The 14721-nt window shown below is 45.5% G+C and overlaps 1 protein-coding gene across 1 annotated transcript; it reads left to right on the top strand.

Moving 5' to 3' along the window:
• Positions 1-4537: 4537 nt before the first annotated feature.
• Positions 4538-13596, top strand: LOC148660083 (ferric reductase 1-like). The gene is made up of 7 exons (XM_088634104.1): positions 4538-4646; positions 6478-6561; positions 6845-7048; positions 8157-8255; positions 9848-9986; positions 11169-11276; positions 12329-13596. Exons 2-7 carry the CDS (start codon positions 6478-6480, stop codon positions 12373-12375), a joined length of 681 nt encoding a protein of 226 aa, XP_088490230.1. The 5' UTR covers positions 4538-4646; the 3' UTR covers positions 12376-13596.
• Positions 13597-14721: the final 1125 nt, after the last annotated feature.

Raw genomic sequence — 14721 nt, forward strand, 5'->3', positions numbered from 1 at the left:
AATCCAGGTGCCTTGTGTTTTGTTCAGCCTCTTCAAACTTTAGGAGTGACAGATGCGCATTTGGGCAGATAAGGCTGTTGTTAAGGTGCTTGATAAGGAAGTTACGATTGTCATCCAAAATGTAGCTGATAAACTTACACCCCCGGTGTTTAGGCGAAAGTGAAAAGAATTTTTGACGACGTTATTTTGCATTTCAACTTTTCAAACACTGAGACCGAAGGGTTTAATCAAAGAACTGGATTTACAGGTTGTGTTGTAACCGTGTCAGTTTACAACGGGGGTGGGGAACCTTTTTTCTGCCAAGGGCCATTTGGATATTTATAACATCATTCGCGGGCCATACAAAATTATCCATTTAAAAATTAGCCTGCTATATTTGGTCAAACATTTAATTAACTCACCCCTAATGTGATGGCTGGAACTGCCTCTCTTTGGTGAGGCGTGTGATGTTAGCTGGTTTTGATGATGTTGCTACTCGCAACTGCTTTTCCAAGGTTTGTGTCGGTCAGTCTGGAGCCCAGTTAATCAAACAGCCACTTGCTATCATTGAGTTCCCTCCATGAACTGCTTGACTTCATCCCATCAGTTCGTAAAACACAGTGTGTTAACACTATTGCAACGTGTCCACTCCCAGCCTGCCTGGCACTGACTGCCCTCTGAGTCACAGCGATACAGGCAGACGGGCCGCGGGCAGCCGGAGAGAAGCATGCGTGTCTGTCCCGTCATGGACTCGTATGTGTCCTGTCTATCCAGTAATGGACGTTCCTAGCTTGTCCCTCAAAATTTACGTTATTATTATGATTCACTTAATATAAATTTATGTTGCTATGAAAAAAGCTCCTAGATTTATTGAATTCCAAGTCCGGCCCGCGTAGGGCTGGGGGCGATATGGCCAAAAACATTATCACGATAAAACATTTCATATCAGTTGATATAGATAATTATCACGATAAATGTCAAATCATTATTTAAAAAAATTTTGTATGGCCAATAAAGTGATCTTATCTTATAACCATAACGGAGACATTTCATAGATGCTTGCACAGAGTGTTGAACTTTGGTTCCTAATGCTAGAAATTGTATATGACCAATAAAGTGATAAAAAAGGGGCTAAGAGATCATTTCATTTCTTTTGCTTGGTTGTAATGCCTGTGTTGTATTTTGTTGGTTTATTTTTGTAGAAATATTCTTTAAGAGTTCTGACAGGACCCCCTTTGAGAAACAAGATGGTGTACTGTATCTTGGGGGGGCTTTATCCTGTTAAGGAATGTAGCAAGTAATGAGCCGAGGTGCTCTGTACTGCCTGGAGCTGAACATTTAGACTGTGCAGTGGAACAACCTCATGTGTTATTGTATATTAACACACGGCACATGTGATTCCGTGCAAAATCAAATGCAGGTGAACTCACATGTTTATTCACCTGTAGACTGTGTTTTTTTTTTGCTGGAACTGGTTAGTCTTGTCCTGAAATAACTAAAGCTGCTCTCACACTCAGAAGGTAACGTCTCTCTGTTGCTTCTGCTCTCTGCAGGGATGCTGATCCTGGTGTCTGGGCTGATCTTTGGGATGTACTAGCGAGGACCAGATCAGACCTTCGAGCCTGTGGGGGTGCTTTGTACAATTCTAGTCAGCGTTTACCTTTACTGAAAAAATATACCTTTACTTATACTAATACCAATACCAATACTAATACCAATACTAATACTAATCAAACAGTTGAAACTTATAAGGGAAATAAAATTCCAAACGTGCGACTAGAAACAAGATGTAAATGTTGGAATGAAGCAACGTCTTAGATCACTGCAGGCTTCAGTTATCTCATGAAGGCAGGGTGGAAACCAGAAGGTCACCAGGACCAGGTCTACAGACAATCCTTCTCTTCGCCGTGACACTATGGCTTTCAATAGGACTTTTGCTAAAATGACTGGTTTCACTACTGCATTAATAAATAGCATCTGTGTGGGGAGCCAAATAAAGTGAATGAAGGAGCAGGGGAATAGAAATTCTGTCACTTTAAATGTAGTGCCTTTGCTACAGACTCCACTCTCCACAGACAATCCTTCCCTTCACTCCTGTCTGACTATCAGGCGTGACGCTTGCTCCTGAGACAGTCGTGACCCAGCGAGCTGTGAGCCCCTGATGCCGCCTGCAGGGAATTTGTGACCGAACACATTTCTGCTGCTATGAAATGAGGTCTTGATGAATGTGGTCTGACCTAACTTCCTTCCCTCGAACCCGGGACCTTAAGGCCGGATCTACTGCGGTCGTGGCTGTGGCTCAAGCCACAGAACTTTTTTTAAAAAAGTTCATAAACTATAGGATTCTCATTCCAGAAAATGTTGTGTTTCTTTTTTCCATCAGTATACTGTATGTATACTGTGCGAAACATTTTCTTTGTGCACTGTACATTCTGGTTTATTCTGTATATTTTGGACTGCGTGCAATTCTTCATACTCCATTTTTTTATTGCACCTCTTACTGGCTGTTTTTATTATAGTGTATTATTGCATTGCACTGTGTTGTGTTGATTGTGCCTGGCTGCTGTTGCACATTTCTCGTACGTTTATGCCTGAGAGCTGTTTCCCGACTCAGGCTGTCTCACATAAAGCACACCGACAGCAGAGCTACACTCCAGAACTGCAGAGGCTTCCCTTTGTCTCTCAGCTTTCTGTCCACTTTCTTTAGTTTTCACTTTCTTTTGCGCACTTTTGTTCGATGTGCTCCTGACCCAAAACGGCTGGAGAGGATCTTACTTCGTCGTTAGGTTAAAGCGCCAGCTTTTTATGCCAGTTTAGAGCAAAAAAAAAACCTCCCATTCCCATTATGTGCAACAAAAGAAGCATTAATCAACCGATGTTTTAATATGGTGTCATCAGGGTTTTTTCTGTTATGTGTATGAAGGAGGTGCTTTTAATGTACCCAGCAACACAAATGAAGTTACCTGTGGGGCAAAGTAAAGTTCTTCCAAGTCTAAATCCCTATGGGAAGGGAGATCCCATCAGATAACTGTGATTCACCTGCTAAATATAGCCAAGCCTAAAAAACAGGATTAACAACATCACTTTATTAACCCTATACAATTTCTTGCAGTAGGAATTTGTCTATTCGATTTGATTCCCCACACAGTCAAAATCAGCACAACTCCTGCCCACATCCTGTCCAGCAGGATCTACCAGATCTACCTGACAGCCATTCCAGGCGATTCTGCTCCATGACGTGGCTTCGAAATCATGTGAAATGGGGATTGGCAGAAGCCGAGTTTCCCCACAGCTCAGGGCATTCATTTCGTGAATCAAAAATATCCCCGACGCTTCCAGACTTTAGAGGTGGGGCATTTAAGGGAGGTCTACAAAAGCCCGCTCGTATGGTGGGTTTGCCGGGGGAAAGGGTTCGAGGCTTCCTTTCCGTGGTGATGGAGGACACCCCAGACACTAACGCAGGGATATCAGATGGGTCACAAACGTGAGAAGGCCACTCCACCCATTTCGCCTATCTGGTTAGTAGCGAAGTGACCTGAGGATGTCACCCAACTGTGTCTGGAGAGAAGCCAGGGTATCGGCTTCAACAACATGGCTGGGCAGCTTGTTCCCCATCCCCACCACCCTCTGTGTAAAGAAGAGCCCACTGTCCTGACTGGAGGATCTCACCCAGCTGTGTCTTGAGAGAAGCCAGGGTATCAGCTTCAACAACATGGCTGGTCAGCTTTTTCCACACCCCCACCATCCTTTGTGTAAAGACACACCACTTCTCCACTTCACTTTGTCCTGTTTCTCTGTTTAAACAGGAAACAAAATCACCGAGCATTTTTTTTCGAAAACATCTCTTGACCTTGACTACCTTTTTGTAGAGAACTGTGCGAGTTCAACATAACCCTGGGTTTGATCTTGAGGGAGGTGGATTTCTTTTAGCAGAAAACTGAACAGTTAGATACATAGAATCATATTTCAGTTCTTCAGTCAGTCCTTGAGTTCAGGTGATTTCTGGAAATGGAATGGTACTTGTGTTGAGCCTTAATTGCCTTTTGTGTCTGTGGTCTAATTACTTTGCAATAAGTAACGCTGGGCAGACAGAAACAACTTGTTGACCCACCAACATTAAAAAGTCATTATGAATGGACAATACTGACTAAACGTGTAATAAAGAACATCTTAATAGTAACCTTATGAGCTTATAACCTTAAAAAGGCTAAATGAAGCACATTTCCAGGAAACATAAAAACAGAGAGAGTCTAGTCTGCTCCAGGAAATTTATTGTATCTTGTGGGCAATCATGGCACAATTAAAGGTGTAAAGGTGTAGATTTTTCAGTGTGGGGGTTAAAAACACCTGCCTCCCCATGAAAAATGACCCTTGTAAAAATACCTGATGCATTGTAACTGGTTTGTATGTCTCTGATGCACTTAACCGCTTATAATATAGAGATTCCAGTAATAAACAAGGAAGAGATGTTCCATAAATGTCAAGAAGGAAGATGTCCCAAATCTTTCTTAGGAGAATGATTATTAATAATTAAGGACCTCCCTCTTTTGTGTAACACCTGGTACAAAAAGGCACAGCCTCAGGAACCTGTCATTCTGCATCTGGACGGGAGAGAAGACACTGCGGCTCACTGGAGAGAAGCCCCACAGCTGACCTGCAGGAACAAGGCAAGACTCTGTCTGCTCTCTTGAGCTCGGGCTGACCCTGACTCCTCTTGCTTCTCTACCATCGCCTTCGCTTACAGCTGTGCTTCTGCACACTCAGCTTTTACAGCAGATATGTGCGGATGCGTATTAACTTGAAACGCATGTGTACAGAATATGTATTGTAGGTGCATTTTGTGGTTGTACAGCAGGAGATTTCTAGTTTAAAATGACAGAAAATAAATGTTACAGTACGTATCTATCAGACTGTCGAATTACAATCCCAGCTTCCCTCATACTAAGGATCAATCAAGATGGACACATCACAGCAGTGAAGAAGACTCCCAACTGGGTCACCGCAGATAAGAAAGAATGATACCAAATTAGGAAGATGTTTAAATAAGAAATGTCCATCCTGTGTGTAAATAGCACAGTGGGTTACTATGTTACTATAGGGTACTACACTGTAGTAGTGGACTGTTCTATACGTTACCGTATTACAATACAGTGCTGCACTCTAATGTCAGTTACTGCACTGTACAGTATTATAGGTTATTTTGTTACTGTTGAGTACTGCACTCTTCTATATGTTTCTACACTCTGCTACTGTATTATACTACACCGTACAATATTATAGGTTACTATGTTACTATTGGGTACTGCTCTCTACTATAGGTTACAATACTCTACTTCTATAGTGTACAACACTGTATTGTATGGGAGGTTACTATGTTACTACAGTATGAACTACTGCTTTCTATTACAGCTTACCACTATACTACTGTACTACATGTACTTGTACTGTACTATGTGTAGGGTACTTCTTTCTACTATAGGTTACTATACTGTACTACTATAGTGTATATGTTACTATGTCGCTATAGGGCACTGCATGCTTCTATGGGTTACTACATTTTACAGCTACAATGTACTATAGGTTAACACTAGTAATTCCTTACACTTATATAGCACTTTTCTGGACACTCCACTCAAAGCGCTTTACAGGTAATGGGGATTCCCTCCACTACCAACAATGTGTGGCCCCACCTGGATGATGCAATAGCAGCCAGAGTGCTTGCGTACACTCACCACACACCAGCTCTCAGTGGGGAGGAGAGCAGAGTGATGAAGTCAGTTCAGAGATGGAGATTATTAGGAGGCCATGATTGGTAAAGGGCAGGTGGAAATTTGGCCAAAACACCAGGGCAACATCCCTACTCTTTTCGAGAAACATCCTGGGATATTAAGTGATCATGGAGAGTCAGGACCTATGTTTTAAGTCTCATCTGAAGGACAAAGAAGGAGGAGGAGGTTACTATATTGCTATAACGTACTACTAGCACTGTACCATAGGCTGCTATATCATGATAGAGCACTACATTCTACTACTTTAGGGTACAGCACTGTACCATAGGTTACTATATCACTATAGAGTACTGCACTCTACTACTATAGTGTACAGCACTGTACCATAGGCTGCTATATCACTATAGAGTACTGCACTCTACTACTATAGTGTACAGCACCTTACCATAGGCTGCTATATCACTATAGAGCACTGCACTCTACTACTATAGTGAACAGCACTGTACCATAGGCTGCTATATTACTAGAGAGTACTGCACTCTACTACTATAGTGTACAGCACCTTACCATAGGCTGCTATATCACTATAGAGCACGGCACTCTACTCCTATAGTGTACAGCACTGTACCATAGGCTGCTATATCACTATAGAGCACTGCACTCTACTACTATAGTGTACAGCACTGTACCATAGGTTACCATATCACTATAGAGCACTGCACTCTACTACTACTGCACGTGGAACGATCCTATTCCTCTCCTCCTCCAGATGGATCAAAGACTCAGCGTCGCCCTCCTGCTCCTGGGCCTGACGGTTCTTGTGGACGGACAGACTGTGGCAGCTCCGTTCACGGTGAGAGGCCTCCACGCGCTCGCTGTCTCGCGGCCGTCGACAGGCAGAGCGGTCGTGAGACACGGACGGCGCGTCGCCCTGCTCTGAGGGAAACGCACCGTCAGGACCTGCTTGCTAGTCTCACAGGTCGCTGAGCCTCAGACCATTTTTAATAAACGAGTAGCATCAGATGAAAAAAGACTTCATCCCCCCAAACTGCCAAGTGCATTAAAGCTGTTCGTATGAGACCTGTGAGGTACAGCTTGAACTGTCTTGATTCATTTCTATTTCTCACTCTCCACAGGGAAACATCACCCGGAATGGCTGTGGAGCTACTAAATTCTGCATTGAGACTCCCACAGGCTGTGACCCGTCCTCCAGTGGAAACTGTCTCTTTGCGACCACCGCTATAGACACAACGAGCGCCACCGGCATCTCTTTTAATCTCCAGGGAAACTCGAGCGGCTACATCGCTGCCATCTTAACAACCGCCGACAACAACAGCACGGTACAGTATGCATTCAGTAACGCCACCAGAAAGGGAGCCATCTTGGGAATCCTCAACGAAACCTCCATTTGGCGTGAGGTTGCCATTTTCATGTTCTTCCCATCTCGTTGAGCCAGAATGTTTATTTCAATCCCCTTCCCCCCAGTAGAAAGGACCGGAGTGGGTGTCCTCTGAGTTGCTGCAGATTATCGTTGCTCGTTTCCTGATTTAAATCACACACCCACATTTTAATTAAACACACCCACAAGGGAACTGCAGGTTAAGAATGGATGGTGGGCTTTTGTTGCAGTAAAAACAATAATATATATTTTTTTAATTAAGTGCCTTTATTTACCTAAACTGCTTATTACTGTCCTTCAGACATTTAGGTTGCTGCCTACTAATTTCTTCTACATTTCTCCATCTTGGTCCGTCAAGACATACACTGTATCTGATGATGATTCTGCAGTCTTTGTGTGTTTATTCCAAGAGTCTTCTTTCTTAGTCTTGTAGAGTCCTGATCCAGTCAGTACAGGAGTCTCCAACCCTGGTCCCGTAGAGCCCTGATCCAGTCAGTACAGGAGTCTCCAGCCCTGGTCCTGTAGATCCCCAATCCAGTCAGTACAGGGATCTCCAGCCCTGGTCCTATAAGACCCAGATCCAGTCAGTACAGGAGTCTCCAGTCCTGGTCCTGTAAGACCCTGATCCACTCAGTACAGGAGTCTCCAGCCCTGGTCCTGTAGATCCCCAATCCAGTCAGTACAGGGATCTCCAGCCCTGGTCCTGTAAGACCCTGATCCAGTCAGTACAGGAGTCTCCAACCCTGGTCCTGTACAGCCCTGATCCAGTCAGTACAGGAGTCTCCAGTCCTGGTCATGTTCAGCCCCGATCCAGTCAGTACATGGATCTCCAGCCTTGGTCCTGTAAGACCTTGATCCAGTCAGTACAGGGGTCTCCAGCCCTGGTCCTGTAGATCCCTGATCCCATCAGTCACTTGTTTGCTGTTGCCTTCTCGCAGCTGATCTTTTTGTAAATATAACTCTATAAGCAAATAATACATTTGTCACTTAGAGATTGTCTTATCGTCAGTGTGACCTTAGACATGCCTGGCTTTGCCTTGTGTCCACAGGGAGATGCCTTTGTGTGTGCTCAGAACGCAAGCGATACACTGTTCTATCGCGCACTCTACTCGAGTAATGGATCCAGCCTGAGTCCAGAAATTCTCAATGTAAGTGTCTTTATCTGGGGGGAGGTCTGTACTGGAGGCAGTGCTGGGAGGTTGAGGGGATGGGGATTAGGGGTTTCAGAGGTTCTGTTTTTTGAGCTATTATCCAAGTAGTAACAGGAAGGCAGACATGAAGCCGACAGAGCGTGAAACACTGACCCGTCCCGGATGTTAACACGGCCGATTGCCACGGCGACGTGAGAATCTCTTTCTTCATGCCACACGGCACGGTGTTTTGAAAGATGGACGTTTAGGTGTTGGTTGCGGGAACATCTACATCCTTAGTGGCCTCCCGGGCTCGAATTGGGAAACCACAGCATCAACTATGTCAGTGAAGCATGAAGCATGTATGAGCCGTCACGCGCACCAGCAATCTACCGGTGGAAAGAAGAGGAGGCATGAAAGTCAGGCAAGCCACTAGAAATCTGGCTTTTTTGCAGGCAGGTCCCAGCCCCCATTTTGTTGCCTCTCGTCTCATGAACACTTGTGTTCTCTCCTCTCATTTGTTCCCTTGATGGACATGAGAAATTTCCTCTTGAGGGACAGGTGCAACTTGAGGATTTCCCAACAGGATGTGTAAAGACAAAGCTCTGTTAAATCATCCTTGAGCCTCTCTAGGTGAAGCAGATGGAAATGGATCGATATACAGCACAGGAAAAAGGAGAAATGCTGTGAATGACAATGCTGGGGCTTTGCAATGGCCCAGTGGTGCTTAAAAACCGATCAAGAATTTCTCAGTTCTTTTCACCAGCCTGTTAAAAAGGAGGGTAAACTTTGGAACAGCCAAGGTGCCCCAGGAGCCTTTCGTGAATAGGAACTAGATCAAGAGATAAGAGGACTTTATAGAGATTCACTCTTCCAAAATGATCTTCTTTGAAGTTATTTCTCAGTGTTCATTTGTTCACCTTTATCTCATGTCTAGAGATGCATTTTGGACCATGATCTCTCTTGCCCTTTATTATAATGTCTTGTTTAATCTCTCTTCCATTAGCTTGGGTTTTTTCTATTTTTGTAGACAGTGGGGCTGTGCTGGTTTGCTATCTATTGAGCTGGGTTGGTGTCGGGCTGTGCTGGCTTGTTATTGGTTTAGGGTGGAGTGGATTAACTTGAGTTGACACAGTTTGGTGTTAAGGTGGGTTGAGTTGAGAAACACAGTGAGGGGGGTGGGAATTGAGTTGAGCTAGGCTGGTGTTGGCTTGGGTTGAGGTGAGCTGGCAAGTGTGGGTGTTGGGGTGCTGTGAATTCAGCTGGGTTGATCATGGGGCAGCTATGCTGTGTGGAGTCTGGGTTGAGACCAGCTCTGGTTGTGCTAGCTCTGAGAGTTGAGATTTTGGACAGGAATTATCAGGGGAGCTGGGGCGGATGGTTACTGCATTCCACTGTCTTCACTATTGTTACGTCACTGGGTGTTCCTGGGCATTTTCCTTCCAACAAAGCTACACTATGAAAAAAGGAAATGATTAAATCTCAACTACTTTCACAAACACGGTCTTCTCCGTGTACAGTCAGGATATCTGCGAAAGACCTGTGTTTTGACAAGGAGTTCAAAGTGACGTTGATAAATCCTCATGAGTATTGTCTCTCTTTCATTTCAGAACACAGTTGGCAACATCACCGGCACAACCATGAACAATGTCATTAAGTGCGCCTTCATTGTGAGAAATCTCAAAGTCATAAGGAGCAGAGCTTTAGCACAATATTCCATCTCTCTGGCTGTTGGGAGTTTAGTGAACGGTAATGTTTCTGTGGTGGTGTGTCCCTCCTGTTATTGTGCTAGCTCCGTTTGTAAATGGTAAAGAACGTCAGTTTCAACAAACAGCGGGCAACTCAGCCTCTAAAGCTTGATTACATCATCATGACATGATTCCACAGGATCACGGGATCATTCCCAGACGGGAACAGTCTCACACTGAGCCCCTTGCCCAGAACGGAGACAGAGCGTTTTGAGAAACCCCCTTCATACCGATTGCTTCCAACCTCTCTGCTCAGCTTGTTAGTAGGTTTCCTTCTGACCCAGATTTGAGATGCTGAGATCAGACTCTGAGGTTCTGCTGTAAGAAGCTCTACCCTGAGCTCTGTGTAAGGGGCTGTTGGTGAAATGAGCTGTAAGGAGACTTTAGGTGATTGATCTATTGTGATAAACGATCAGTGCCTGCCGCTACAAGCTGGCCACGTCAGGCTTCCTCACCAACGGAATTTCCATCAGCAAATGGCGCCTCCAGGCCCTTCAGTTTCCTCCCACAGTCCAAAGCCATGCTGGTGGGTCAGTTGGCTTCTGGGAAACCTGGCCCTGGCGCGAACTGTGAGCATGTGTGCTTGTGGCTCTTGTGTCTGTGTGGATTGTAGGGATGCAAGGAGTCACAGCACCTTCCAGTGAAGGCTTGAGATAGATAGATACTTTGCTGTCCACTGCTGTGGAAATGTGTCTTTGGTTTTGCTTTTCAACCCCAGGGCTTCCATACCAAGCTGTCATGTTAGATGCCAGGATGCTTTTATATGCCATCCCCAGGACAGTCTGACTGCCATTAAAGTACCTGAGTCTTTGAATTGAGTTTGAGGAGAGGTACACAAGGTGGATTTCCCACACTGCCCCCCGAATTGCAACGGTTTTAGAGAGGTGTTTATAATCCCAGTCCAGCCATTTTATTACCACGAATGGGGTTTTAAGAGCCCACATTCTACTTATGGTCCAGTGGCAATTCTTGAAGATGTTGTCCCGCCTTTGAGCTATTTCTGCGGTGTCACATACAACAGCAGATGTCCCTTCTGAAATTCTCTCAGGCCAGGTCAGGAGACCAGATCCGTGACCCCAGGCCGGAGCCAGATATCTACAGGACGGACTGGCGTCCCATCCTGGACCGACCTAGCCTTGTGCCTGAGAGCGGAGACTCATGAGGTGTGTGTTTCAATCTGCAGGGCAGCTCGGGACTGCAACGTTAAGAGTTCAAAGTAACGGCACAGTGAATCTACTGAACACCACTGCTCCTTCCGGTGGGAACAGGCCTGCCTTCGTGGCCATGCACGGTAAGCTGCGTGTCGTCCCGGCGGTACAGGGAGTAGGAGCCCCGGCTCCCCTCGCGGGACTGTGCACGAGCCGTTGCGGGTCGTGCGACGGGCCGGAAAGCCGTTCGGTCCTGCTGTGCAGGCCGGTTCCGCGGTTTCCGCGGGAACCGTCTGGAGACCCCCATCAGACAAGCGAACGGCAACTGAGAGGAGGTCCAGGGTGAGGAGAGGCCATGATCTGAGCATCCTCAAGCCTTTCACCCCCGAGTTCCCGAGGGACGTGGGCCTCACCCGCAAAGGAGCTTGAAAGTGAAATTGTTTGGGGCACTGGAATCAAAATACACTCAGGAACGTGATAGCTTTTATTCCAGATACCTTATATGGCATCTGTACTGTGCGTGTTTTCGATTTACCGCGGGTTTGCTTTTCTTTTTTCAATTTGTGACACCTATGTTCCGTTTCGTCCGTTCACTGCATGTATCAATATTGCACCAGCGTTCTAAAAAGACCCCTTGCGAGTCAAGTGATGCATCTCAAGGGTTCTTTTTATGCTGCCAAGAAACAAGGTGGAATGCTCTTGGGTTCAGGTGGGTATGCACCCTCACTGCTGCCGCCTCAAGTCAGGTCATCCCCCCCACCACCGTTGGGGACTTGAACCCAGGCCTCCAGTATCACTCAACAGGGACCCAGCCAGCTGAGCTAAAGGGAGACCTCCCCGCAACCTGGCGGCTGTGGTCCCTGCGACTCACAGGGAAGGGCAGTGACATCACCGCGCTGGCAAGCCGGCACGCACAACCAGTATTGTCGGCCGTATGCGTTACACTCGTTAGTAACGAGCCTGGAGTCGAACATTTTAACTGCACAGTGAATCCACCCTGTTTGTTGGTGTACATTAACACCCAGAATCTGAGTTTCGGGCTAATGCAAGTCTGACAGGCAAGACAAAGCTGTACCCACGTCTGTTTACCTGCAGACTGGTTTTATGCAGGGACTGGTGAATCGTGTCCGGAAGCAACTACGGCGTCCATGACACTCAGAAGATGACATTTCTCTGTTGTTTCTGCTCTCCGCAGGGCTGTTCGTCCTGGTAGCTGGGCTGCTCGTCGGGGTGCAGTTCTGAGGATCAGAGTTACCCGGACGCTGAAGAAGATTATCAGCGCCGATTCTGGCGAGCCCCTTTGGGACCCGCCGCTGATCGACCGTCCTCGTTTCTTTTTATAAAAGCGCAGATATATTTGTTATGAAAGAGGCACTTTTATGCGCGAGGTAAAATCTTATCTGAGCGGAAACGGCATCGGTGAAACCCACCGAAAGCCGAAAAGACAAAATGCACTAGTCACTGTGAGCAATACGGCTCATCATTTCGGCACATAAAAAAAGAGAACAAAACTTTAGGCTCTGAGGATTAAAGTACTGAAGCCGTATTACCAAAAAAAAAAAGTGTCTCTTCATTAATCTAAAACTAACTTATAGAAGGAAAGCAGTATCTACTAATCAGACTATAATATAATACTCTAGACACTAACGGGTCTCTCAGGGATATAGGTTGTGTGTTTTAAACCTTGACAAGTCCAGCTGAAATTTCCTCTTTCCCCAAACCAGTCTTAGCAGAGCAGGCTGTGATTGTCTGCTGCCGTGCGCAATGAGTTGATGACCAAACAGTCTCCTCTTTTCGGGATCAACCCATGGAATTCTGACTCATTCCTCTATCCTGGTTGTACTGGAGCGCCGTACATTGTCATTTCGATGTGCCCCAGTTTCGTTTTTTTTTAACTAGTAATTGAAATTCATCACCCCCCCATAAACGGTATTCCGTTCAAAACGGATCAGAACTCCTTAGCACACCGGGTGTCCGGAACGACCGTGTTTCGATCCGATATCAAGGTTTAACAGACTTCAAATCGCACAACGCGATGCACGGACAAAGGCACACGGAGAAGGGAAAAAAGTAATCAATTCTGCATGAAAAACTTTAGAGGGATTTCCAAAATAAACCCGATATACTGTTCAGTAGCGATAACACAACAGGAGCCCTGCCTCTGTGTGATCTTCGCAAGACTACAGATCCCGTATGGGTTGGCTTGGGATGGACGCCAGTCTTGAAAGTTTGCTTGACCTACCTCCTGCAAAAGATGCAGGTCATGGAGTCCTTCCCGAATCCCAAATCTGTTTGCCAGTTGTGCCCTTGTCAAGTCTGTGACTGGCCAGGAACGTAAGATTAAAATAACACGTCTGCACTGTTTTCTTTTTGTACTCTTTATTAAATGTTGTTCTTCGCTTTGGCTGGATTAAACTGTGTAAAATGTATGCGGTATATTAAACTAATAAGTATTCTGAGAAACTGTCTTAAAAGTCTTCCTTTCCTCACAGCTCATAACACTCTGCCGGGTAAAATGGATGTATTCCAAAGAAGAACAGTATTCAACGACTATTATTCATGCATTAAGGGCTTTTTCTGTTTTATGCCATGTGCTCCTGCAAAGACAAACAGCGTCTAGTTGCACAGCTAAAAGGCATCGCAGTCTTGAGCAACCTGAAATTAAAAAGAAAATTGCCTGCTGTAATACAAACGGGGTAAAGCATCCGCTTTGAAGGTTCGCTAGTTAGAAAATGTTTCTCGCGAGTCGCATGTGGGGAGGAGCTAACTAAACACTGAACAAACTCGCCGCCTCGAGAGCGTTGGTGCGCTGCAGGGGGTTAAATGATCTGTGAAGTTAACATCTAGATTAGCAGATTTAGGCATCTGGGATCATTTGCATCCGATTCTAAGAAGAAAAAAATGGAACAGCACACGGCAGGCTGTGAACCCTACAGGTTATCGCAGGGAGACCAGGAAACCAAAACGGGTCGTATTTTTACAGACTTTGACTCGTCCCCGCCAAACTTGTCCCCCACTAATCATTAATCCATATCTGGGCGCATACACGGGGCGGTAGCACTGTGGCTGGAAGGTTGCTGGTTTGTATCCTGCGGCCGGCAGAGGAATCCTACTCCGTTGGGCCCCTGAGCGAGGCCCTGAACCCCAGCTGCTCCAGGGGTGCTGTACAATGGCTGACCCTGTGCTCTGACCCCCAGCTTCTCTTCCTGTCTGTGTGTCTCATGAAGAGCAAGCTGGGGTATGCGAAAAGACGAATTCCTGATGCAAGAGATTGTATGTGGCTAATAAAGTGATGTTATGTTATCCTACATTAAAATATCTCTTAGTTCTCCGCACATCACTGGTCTCTGATATTCAAATTCATGAGTTCAAAACCTGCGGGTAATTCGAAATACCGGCATCCATTTAATCACACTTCGAGAAAACAGTTCCGACAAGATGTACATAAAGGAACACTGGTGTTTACCGTCAAGTCCTAAAGATAATGAAAAACTTTTTTTTATCAAATCATCTGTCTAAAGACAATCAACAGGTATTCACACATCCCGGACAACGACAAATATTTAATTAAAAAAACATCCTTGTAAA

The sequence above is a fragment of the Lepisosteus platostomus genome, chromosome 6 (genome assembly GCF_059453375.1).
Source record: "Lepisosteus platostomus isolate fLepPlt1 chromosome 6, fLepPlt1.hap1, whole genome shotgun sequence".
Lineage (NCBI taxonomy): Eukaryota > Metazoa > Chordata > Actinopteri > Semionotiformes > Lepisosteidae > Lepisosteus > Lepisosteus platostomus.